The following is an 11,374-nucleotide window of genomic DNA, read 5'->3' on the forward strand; positions in this document are numbered from 1 at the left end:
TCGGCCAACAAAAGTAAAACAATATATACTAATTATTCAATCAAAAATAAAATTATCTTATTGATCTACACTTAAAAAAATAAAATTGAACTAAAAATAATTAGTTTGATTTGGTCGGTGTATTGAGCATCGGGCTAAAATAAAATAATATAAACCACTGATCAGAGATAAATCAAATTAATATTAGACTAAGTATAATTCGTATGCTATTGATGTGAACTAAAAATCAAATTTTAATTAAAATATAAATATTACTTTTTTAAAAATACACATAGAATTATCAATAAAATTATATCGTTCAATCAGTAATATTATTTTTTTTCAAATATCTTTTATAAAATTACAATTAATCGATTAAGTAATCAACATGCTAAAATAATATTTTTTAAGGTCCCAACATAATGAAGACATTATATTTTTACCCTCAATAAAATAATAATTTTATTATAATAACGTTTCCCTCCTTACCACTGTTATTGATAGCCTATGTTAGTGCATGCCTAATAACAAAAGCTCAGGGCCCAATAAGGAGAGCCCAGGAAGCACTCAGCATTAACCCTGGAGAGCCCAGGATGCGTGGCAATATCACCACTGTCCAGATACCCCGGATCCAGAACATTCCTACGGTCCATATTCGGCAGTACATCGGCTCATCACAGACGTCCACACGTCCTACAGTCCAAAAGACACACCTATGGTCCAGATCAAAAGGTACAAACCCCTAAACCCTAGTGGGAGGCCTATAAAAGGCAGGACAAAAGAAAGGTTACAAGTTACACTCTCTCTCTCATATACACTCATATACACACACCACAATATACTTGCATAATTCCCCCTTTACCCCTCTCTTCTTCAAAACCCTTTCTCATTCTCACGCCGGAGGTGTCGCGGGGACGTCACCCCCCTCCGGTTCTATTTTGTAAGCGCCCACCCTACAGCTACATCGCCCGCCACCGTCATTTCTGTCCAAACGGAGGGTGAGCCCGGGCCCAACAAGGAGGAGACCCCGAGGTGATCTGGGATTATCATTGGCGCTAGAAGAAGGGGTCGAACCTCCGTCCAGTGGTGCTCATATTTGCTACTCCTACTCCATCCAGTAACTCAGAATACCACTCCTCAGTAAGAACTTTACTCCCAATCTCCCAGATCTACTTTTACCCTGAGCTCGTTTTCTTTTGAATAACTGTTAATAGATCTTTTTAGTCCCGCTAACTGTAACGTTTTATTACAGCGTATTTTGGACCTAAAAATTCGGTTTTAGTACTCGAAAGCGCGAGTTATATTACTGTAAATTTATGATATTGTTAAACAATCATGATGTCGAGAAAGAGCAAGGCAGCTATTAACGCTTCTTTCCTTCCACCTCCACCCCAATCCAGGGACGGAGAGATGGAAGATGTGGATGAAGGCCCCCCATAACCCAGACTCCCTCTCAAAATCTCCAACCAGGGGATCAGAGACTAGCCATCGAGAAAGCTACCCATAAGCATGCTGGAACTTCAGCCCACCCCTGGTGGGACATGACCCCAGATCAGATACGAGCCGCGATGGACCTGTGGAAGGAAAAGCATAATGCCGAACCTGAGACCCACCCAGGGGATCAGGAAGAGCGGTCCAGAGAATCCCAGGAATCCGTCTTTGATCGGATTGCAAAAAACTTGAAAAACCCTCAGAGGATGCCCGGGATGAAATCAGAAGAGCTGCTCTTCAGGAGAAAATTTGAAAAGAGGAAGAGGCCAAAGCCAAAGAAATAATTGAAAAGCGAATCCGGGAAGAAGAGGCGAAGTTAAAAAAGAAGTTGCACCGAATTCATGTTTCTTCGGATTCGGAGCCTGAGAAGGAGTCCAAGCAAGAAGAAATGGCTCGGGTTCTTCGTGATCTTTAGACAAAGGTGGAAGGCGATATGGAGGTGGGTGCGGCGGCCACCCCGTTCACCAAAAAGTTGGAATCCACCCCCAGAGAATCAGGGCTTAAGCACTTCAATTTCGACTCCTTTGATGGATCAGCGGACCCCGAAGAGCATCTGAACTACTTCGAACAAATCTCCAATATTTATTATTACAGCGACCTCACCAGATGTCGCTTCTTTGCATCGACACTCAAAGGAGGAGCACAAAAATGGTTCAGCCGGATTCCATCCCGGAGTATTGATTTCTGGAAGATTTCTGTGAGATATTCCTAAAAAGGTTCAGGGCAAACCGGATTAACGAGCTACAAATGTGCCATTTGGAGACACTCCAACAAAGGAGCATGGAGTCCCTCCCCGAATTCATTAAAAGATTCCAGGAAGCAGTCAATCAACTCTCCAACTTAAAAGAAAAGGAAGCAGTAAACATCTTTCGGAGGAACTTGCATCCAATATCCTGTGAAGGATACGTCAAAGATTTGATTCACAGAGAACCCCAGAGTCTGGCGTCTGCATATGCCTTGGCATCAAAGTTCATAAAGGAAAATGATTTTCTCAAGTCAATGAAAATGAATCGGAGAATACAGGATGATGATGAGTCCCCGAAGTGTCGCTCGTCATCCCGGAAAGATAAAAGATACAAGCTGGATAGACAGGCCCATTATATTCAATAATCTCGGGGAACCCCACCCCGGGAGGGTTACGCCGAACAAAGGAAAAATGATAGAAAGCCCAAGGCCAAAAGAGAACCCAAACCGGAACCAGAGTGGACACCCCTCAATCGTCCCCGGGCCGACATTTTGCGTGAAGTTAAAGGTAAGCCGTTCTATTATCCGTTGAAACCTTTACTTGTACCCCCTGAGAACAGGGTTCGAGACAAACATTGTGGCTATCACGAAGATCATGGTCATACCACGGAAAACTATTTCTCTCTCAAAATGTTCATAGAAAATTAGATCAAAAAGGGAAACATGAACCAATATCTTCAAAGGAGCTTAAACGACAAAGACAGGGCCCCGGGAAGCGGCAAAAATGTGGTAAATGTTGTCTTTGGAGGCACGGCTTCCCCGCCCCGGAGCCCGGACCTGGATAATGATATGATGATGATCCAACCTTTGGAGGATGAACCAATCTACTTCTCTTACTCTGATTATGAGGGACTCAATCTGGATCACAACTTGGCCTTGATGGTCACCCTGGATGTCACGAATAATGAGGTAAAAAGAATTTTAGTTGACAATGGTTCCTCTGCTAATATTGTATTCGAGCACACACTTAACATGATGGAGCTCGGACACCTCCGAATGGACCCCTGTCTTGAAGATCCCTTTTATGGATTTAGAAACACAATGATTCCAATCCGGGGCGTCATTTATTTACCGATTACCTTTGGGACTACACCCCAGCACGTCTCTCATGTAATGAAGTTCTACGTAATAAGCGCAACCTCATCATACAACATGATCCTTGTAAGACCTACAATCACCAAACTCAGAGCAATCCCCTCAACAATTCACTTAAAGCTCAAATTCCTGACCCCGGGAGGTACTGGAGAGCTAAGAGGAGATAGAGAAATGGCAGGGAAATGTTATGGCCAAGATTTGGTCATGGCAGAAACAGAACCGGAGAACAGAAAAAGGTTAATGACCCTATCCAAAGGACAAAGCAGAAAGAAGCATCGTGAACACCTCAGAAAAAGGGCCAGACTCGATGTGAATATGATTAAGGACTCCGGGTACAGCATAACCAACACGGACGCCCGGATTCAGAAATTTGTGGGAAGCAAGGAGAAGACAAAGGTCGAGAAACAGTTAAAGTAGAGCTGGAGCATGGGAACCCCACCCGGAAGCTTATAGTCGGAAAAGGTCTGGAAACCGCATTCCAGAAGGAACTCAATGACCTTTTGAAGGAATATACTGATGTATTCGCCTGGACCCCGGAAGACATGTCGGGGTTTGATGAATCTGTAGCGATGCACAGTCTGGACGTAGATCCGAGGCAAAGACCAATCAAACAAAAACGAAGAAACTTTGCCCCGGAGAGACAGCAGGCAATCGATCAAGAAATTGAAAAGTTGTTGAAGGCGGATATCATCTGTGAAATTAAGTATCCGGATTGGCTAGAGAATGTTGTGTTAGTGAAGAAGCCCAATGGAAAGTGGCGAATGTGCGTGGATTACACAAGTCTCAATTCGGCATGTCCTAAAGATTCTTACCCCCTACCCAACATTGACCAGTTGATAGATGCAACCTCGAATCATGTTATGCTAAGCTTCATGGATGCTTTTTTAGGATACAACCAGGTCAAGATGAATCCGGTGGATATCACAAAGACTGCATTCATTACACATCGGGTTGTCTACGCCTTTGTCATGATGCCGTCTGGGTTAATCAATGCTGGGGCGACGTATCAGAAAATGATGAACACCATCTTCAAAAGTCAACTGGGAAGGAACATAGAAACTTACGTTTATGATATGATTTCCAAGTCAGTCACGATCCCGGACCACATCAAAGATCTTAAGGAATATTTCGTCAATTTGAGGAAGTATAGCATGAAACTAAACCTGGAAAAGTGTGCTTTGGGGGTCCCCTCCGGTAAATTTCTTGGTTTTCTGGTCAGCGAACGGGGAATAGAAGCCAACTCGGAGAAAATCAAAGCTATAATGGAAATGACAGTTCCACAGACTCAAAAGGATATTCAGAAGCTCGCAGGATGCTTGGCAGCCCTTCGCATATTTATCCCAAAATTGGCAGAAAGGTGCTTACCTTTTTTTGAGCTGTTAAAAGGAGCCTGGAACAAAAAGTAAGTCGATTAGACTCCGGGATGCTAAACAACATTTGAAGAAGTTAAACAACACCTGATGAACCCGCCTATTCTTTCAAAAGCCAAATCCGGGGAGCCTCTTTATCTCTATATTGCAGCCGGAGAAAGAGCGGTATCCTCCGCACTCATCCGGGAAGAAAATGGTTCACAGAGCCCGGTATACTATATGAGTCAAGTCCTCAAGGACGCTCAAACTCGATACCCAAACTTGGAAGATTCGCCTTGCCTCTTGTACACTCAAGCAGGAAGCTAAGGAAATACTTCCAAGGCCGGGAAATCAAGGTGATTACTAATCAACCACTTCAGAAAATCATTCACAAGCCAGATGCCTTCGGGAGACTGGTCAATTGGGAAATCGAATTGAGCCAATTCAACATCAAATTTGTTCCAAGGACGACTATAAAAGCCCAGGCGTTGGCCGACTTCTTCATGGAATGCACATTCCCGAAGTCCCGGAGATACCAGCAATTCAATCTGGAGAAGAAAAGGAGATTATCAACGGCAGTTCATGGACATTATACGTTGATGGCTCGGCTACAGTCGAGAGGTCCGGGGCTGGTTTGATCCTTTCCAGCCCGGATGGATTCCCAATTCAGCAAGCCATAACCTTCACTTTCAAAGCGACCAACAACCAAACTGAATATGAAGCTCTCCTCTTCGGACTCAGGTTAGCCAAATCCCTTAGAGTAAAACATTTAATCATCTATAGTGATTCCCAAATTGTGGTAAGACAGACCAATGGTGAATATATTGTGAAGGATCCCAAGCTAGCTCAGTATCAGGCAATGGTGAGGGTTATCCTGGAAACCATCCCGGACTCAACCATCTTGCAAATAAACAGAGAAGAAAACTCTAAGGTGGATGAGCTATCCAAGCTCGTCCAGAATACTTCAGATTTAAGCAGTTCAGTCTACTTCGAAGATCTCGGGGCGCCTAGCACCAAACGGCCCGAAGTCTTATGCATCACTAGCCTGGATAACTGGATGACTCCCTACATAGCTTCTCTGAAAGACGAAACCCTACCATAGGATCACAACAAGGCACGCTACCTCAAGTACAAGGCTACCCGATTCTTTCTCGAAGATGATCAGCTATACAGGCGAACCTTCTCTGCGCCCACTCTCAAATGTGTTGACCCGGATGAGGTAGATTATTGTCTCCGGGAGGTGCACGAAGGAATCTACGGAGATCACCTAGCCGCCAAGGTGCTAGCCTACAAAGTCATCAGACAAGGCTACTATTGTCCCACTATCCACACAGATGTAGTTGCCTATGTGAAGAAGTGCAGCAAGTGCCAAAAATTCATCAATGTGCCGAAGTAGAGTCCAAGCCTCCCGGGGTCAGTTCTATCCCCGATCCCATTCGCTGTTTGGGGAATCGACATCATGGGTCCTTTTCCCCGGGCGAAAGGAGACTTGTGTTACGTGTTGGTAGCAATTGATTATATGACTAAGTGGGCAGAGGCCAAGGCCATGAGGACCATCAATCAGCAAGACTGCATTAAGTTCGTGGACTAAATTGTAATGAAGTTTGAGATCCCGATGGTTTTGATCTCGGACAACGGGCCGCAGTTCGTGGGTTCGGATTTCGAAATCTATCTGAAAGAGATCGGGGTAAAATATAAGAAAGCATCTGTAGCTCATCCACAGGGAAATGAACAAGTAGAGGTCACCAACAGGACCATACTCCGAGGATTGGAAAAGAGGTTGGAAGAGTCTAAGAAGAACTGGCCAGACGAGCTCCCGAAAGTCTTATGGTCCTACAAAACCACCTCCCGGACTGGAACTGGTGAAACTCCATTTAAACTCGCCTACGGAACCGAGGCCCGACTTTCGGTCGAAACTGGGTCCCCATTCCACAGAGTGGTCAGCTTTGATGAGGTCTTAAATATTGAAGGCCTCAGAATCAACCTCGAACTGTTGGATGAGGTAAGAGACCGGGCTGTAGAGGAAATGGAAAGCTACAAGGAAAAAACAAACTTTACTTTACAAAAAAGGCCAAGATAAGAGAATATGTGGTGGGAGATCTAGTACTCCGAGACACCAAAACCTCAGACCCAACAAACCAAGGGAAACTGCAGCCGAACTGGGAAGACCCCTATATAATCAAGGAAGTGCTCCGGCGAGGAACTTACAAACTGAACTACCTCAACGAGACCGAGGTCCCCAACACCTGGCACGAAGCCCGGTTAAGGAAGTTCTACCAGTAAGAGAAAGGTGCACATTCTGGGAATATTTCTACATTTATACTGTAATATCTTGATGTAAACACTATTCTCATTCACCCCAGAATGTAATTTTTGCTTTCAATTTAAATGAAAAACTATATTTTAAGCGTCCCATAGCTTGAAACAATTTCATTATGTTGTTTCTTTATTTGCCATCATATTACTTAGAAAAATTTCTGCAAGTTAAAATTTTTACCCCATCCCAGGGTCTACATAAACACAGCCCATGTGTACTTAGAAAAATTTCTATAAATTAGAAATTTTTACCCCATCTCGGGGTCTACATAAACACAACCCATGTGTACTTAGAAAAATTTCTCTAAGTTAAAAATTTTACCCCATTTCGGGGTCTACATAAACATAGCCCATGTGTACTTAGAAAAAATTCTATAAGTTAAAAATTTTACCCCATCCCGGGGTCTGCATAAACACAACCCATGTGTACTTAGAAAAAATTTCTATAATTTAGATATTTACCCCAACCCGGGGTCTGCAGAAACACAGCCCATGGGTACTTAGAAAAATCCCTAAGTATTCCTAAATTTCTAAGTTAGAAATTCGCATAAAAGTGACAAGTGAAAAGAAGGAAGAAAAGCACAACTACATTAAATTACCATGGGGAAACACACCCCGGGGGGCAAATTGAAATTATTCAAGTTACAAACGAAATTAAAATAGACGAAAGGCTAAGTTCGACAATACTTAAAAAATAGTTAATGGAAATTACATGCCAAATATGGCAAAGTTTTCATGCTTCAGCGGCCGGCTCAGCGGGAGGGGAAGGAGGCTGCTCCGGGTCATCTTTTAAAGGCGGAGGCTGCTGGGCGAGAGGTGAGTCGGGGAGAGGAGCGGCGTTGCCGGAGGCTTCGGCTCCGGACTCCCTCGCCAAGATGGCTTCAACTTCTTGCTTCAATCGAGTCTTCTCCTCGATGTACTTCTCGAGGAAGACATCAATTGTACCCTGAGGATTCTCGCCGAGGTATTTGGAGGTAACCCTCCAGCAAATCTGGATCTTCTCCAAGGCTTTGTCATTCAGCTCCTCAAAGTACGCAGGAGTACCCCAGAACCCAGCTAGGACCTCTTCGGGAGTGGGCCGGGAGGAGAGATCATCCTTCAGCTTCTTGTTTTCCTCCCTCATTTCCCGAACCGAAGCCTCGACCCGGTCCTGCCTCTCCTGGATTTCATCCAGAATCTTCTTATGAGCTGCGGCCTCCTTTGCGTTAGCCTCCCTCAGCTCCTTGATCTCCCAGGACAGGTTCTCGACCTCAGTTTTATAAACCTCGGTAGCATCAGCCTTCACCTGCAAGCTTCGAGTTATGCAAACCAATCCAGCAACCCGGGAATTATCTTGAAATTATTGCACATCAGGTTTAGACGATATAAATACAGAAAAAAAGACAAGTACAAAATCAAAGTATAACAAGAAATAAACTCACAGCAGTAATCTCCTCATGGAGTCCGACAGGGAAGTCATCGAGGGGTTCCTTCCTGTACTTCTTCCTTTCGGCAGTGCTGGCGTAGTTTTCAAAGAGCTCCCTCCGGCGAGTCTACGGAGTGAAGCTAGCCAGCAATGCCTTCAGAGTCTCCGGGGTATCCGGGGCCAGTTCAACAGCAACCTTCTTAGAAACATGGCCTTCAGAACCCTCTCCCCCCTTTTCCCCGGAACCTAAAGGGGCACCTTTCCTCTTCCGGGGTACGGGCACCCTCGTCGCCTCCCTCTGTTGCACATCCTCAGCCTGGGGTTCGTTGATCACAATTGTGGTCCTCCCCGGCCGAGTAGGTGCCGCCTTTCAGGCTGCCTCTTCGCCCTCATCAACCTTTTTCTTCCCGACATCCATACTTGTCAGGCCTCCAATCCTTCGGCACTTGGAAGCCATGTCTTTTAGTTGGGCAGACATGTTCGGGAGGTACGGGATGAGCTTCAGAATTCCTGATAATGAAATAGAAAGATGTCAGCCCGGATACAAACAAATAATAAAAATAAAAGCACGAAAGTAAAGCTAAGGAAAAAAACTTACAGCCGGCTGCATGCATATTTTTATTATTATTAAATGTATCCCGGGTCCATGAAAGAGATATGTCCTAAGTCCAATCATGTATGAGTATTTAGGAATAACTATTATGTAATCTGTTTTGATTTCATTTATATTAATAAAAGACTTATTTTGTTTTTTATTGCGGGCTCTATCTATTTTAAGTGTTTAAATAAGTTATACCACAGTTTAGAGTAAAGCTTATGATGGATTGTGATGAGATCATAATAATGAGACCTAAAAGATGATAACTCTAAACTTAAATAGTTCCTGGTCGTAGGATTACTAACTGGTAATTAATAATCCGCAAAGATCGGTACATACTATACTTGCTTCATTATGAAGGATGTCTGTTCTTATAGACATTTGTGTGGTGACACTATAGCTAGTATGTAGGTGCTTATTATATAATAAGTTCACTGAACATGACTCACACAGCTGAACAACTGATGGAGTTCACTCACGTGTCAGCAGTTGTTCACATAGTGATAGTTGTACAAGTATCCTTAGACTTGAGGTCATCATAGTCATCTTGTGTATACTGAACTATGTTTTGGTTAAGTTCTTAGTCTCCAGGGACAATTATAAGGGCTCTATTGGGTATAAAATTTGTACACGAAGATAGTGTATGATCAATAAAGGATCTACCCCTTCCAGTGAAGGAAGAGAATGTTCAATGCTGATCCACTTATGCTTGTTCAGGAATCTCTGGCCAGAGTGAATGAAATTAGAAAGGAGTTTCTAATTTACATTAAATAGAACTAAGCATAGTGAATGGGAAAGCAAGTGATTAAATAAGATAAACTTGACACAAGTTCCATGCCTTGTATTTAATCGTGACATTGCAGGGTAGAAGGAATTGATTGTACGGTAACTATTCACTGAATAGGTTCTTGGTATTTTAAGCAGTGAATTCGTATTATCCGGATAGTCGCGATATGCTGAGAAGTATCCCTCACGATGTAGAACAAATATGATTAATTAATTAATCATATTTAATGAATTAGAGAATTTATATAAATAATGATAACATAGTTTTATTATTATTTATTTCTACTACCGGCTTAATATTGAACCTACAGGGTCACATCATAAAAGAGAATGATTTAATGGTGGAGGAATTAATTAATAATGGCTGATAATTATTTATTTATGAAATAAATAATTAATTGGCAAATTTAATAATTGATTAAATGAGATTTAATTGATTATAAATTAATTAAGAAAAAGTTCTTAATATTATTAATTAAGAATTTAATTTTTGGAAATTAAATCAAGTGAGAGAATTATTTCTAAAGTGTTTAGAAAAAGGATTAATAATTAAAAGGTGTTTTAATTATTAGTGAGAATAATAAAGGGTTAATAATAATAATATTTTATGGGAAAATTTTCAGCTGAAAATTTTGCCTATAAATATACTATTATAAATCCTATTTTTAAAAAAACCTAAAAAATTTACAAAACCCTAATTCTCTCCACCTCCTCCTCCTCCATTACATCGATTTCTTGGTGGATACCGGTGGAGTGCTTCACACATGAGGAGCAGCTGCTAGGGACCTCCGCTCGAGGTTCTTGGATCGCTTTTAAAGGTTAGAAACAATCCCTCGATTTAATTTACGATCTGTATGCATATTATATGGATTTTATATCATGAAAATTGTTATACCATGCTTCCGTGATAGATAAAATCCTGCAATGGTATCAGAGCATAGGTTGTATGCATATAGATATGTGATAAAAAATTTAGAATTTTATGTGCTTGTATGAATTAATTTTGATTTTTACAAGTTATATCATGGATTAATTATGACTGATTAGAAATTATTTCTCAGAATTATTTTGACTGTAGATCTGGGTTCTACAAGTATTGTAGATCGTCTGGATATTTTTTTCATAATTTTATGATGAATGGATTATTTATTATGAATTTTTGAAGTTGTTTTAATTAAATTCGTAATTAAATAAACATATATATATAATTTGTTAGTATATATATATGTTAAAGATCTGCTGTGTTTTCTTTGTGCTGATGTGATTGATGAGGCACAGCCTCCAATGGAAAAGAAACGACGGCACGTTTTTCTGTGCAAAAACAAAGGCGACAACGACTGTCAGGAAAGAGGGGAGGAGCGCGCGTCTGGCATGCTCGCGTGGGGCACACGCGCTCGTGTGTCACGCGCGGCGCGTGTCAGAAACACGTGGGTCAATGGTCAGCCCTGTGTTAACGTCAGCTTAGGGTTTAGGGCGCGTGAAGCGCGTGTGCGCGTGGACGAAAGTCAGACACGCGCCTGACAGCGCGTGTGCGCGTGTGGGCGCGTGCTTGGTCAAAATGGGGCGTGCTTGGTGCCGTTGGATTCGTCTTTTCGAGACGCATCTAATGGT

At 42.2% G+C, this 11,374-nt stretch overlaps 2 protein-coding genes across 2 annotated transcripts; both read left to right on the top strand.

Moving 5' to 3' along the window:
- The first annotated feature begins 2,877 nt into the window (after positions 1-2,877).
- LOC141665793 (uncharacterized) lies at positions 2,878-3,726 on the top strand. Its single transcript, XM_074471775.1, has one exon. It carries the CDS (start codon positions 2,878-2,880, stop codon positions 3,724-3,726), a length of 849 nt encoding a protein of 282 aa, XP_074327876.1.
- Positions 3,727-6,273: 2,547 nt separating this feature from the next.
- On the top strand, positions 6,274-6,738 carry LOC141665794 (uncharacterized). The gene has a single exon (XM_074471776.1). It carries the CDS (start codon positions 6,274-6,276, stop codon positions 6,736-6,738), a length of 465 nt encoding a protein of 154 aa, XP_074327877.1.
- The last annotated feature ends 4,636 nt before the right edge of the window (positions 6,739-11,374 follow it).

The sequence above is a fragment of the Apium graveolens genome, chromosome 6 (genome assembly GCF_009905375.1).
Source record: "Apium graveolens cultivar Ventura chromosome 6, ASM990537v1, whole genome shotgun sequence".
Classification (NCBI taxonomy): Eukaryota; Viridiplantae; Streptophyta; class Magnoliopsida; order Apiales; family Apiaceae; genus Apium; species Apium graveolens.

Excerpts from the sequence above, each read along its gene's own strand:
- LOC141665794 (XM_074471776.1), top strand. The coding sequence starts at position 6,274 with ATGGTTTTGATCTCGGACAACGGGCCGCAGTTCGTGGGTTCGGATTTC.
- LOC141665793 (XM_074471775.1), top strand. The coding sequence starts at position 2,878 with ATGAACCAATATCTTCAAAGGAGCTTAAACGACAAAGACAGGGCCCCG.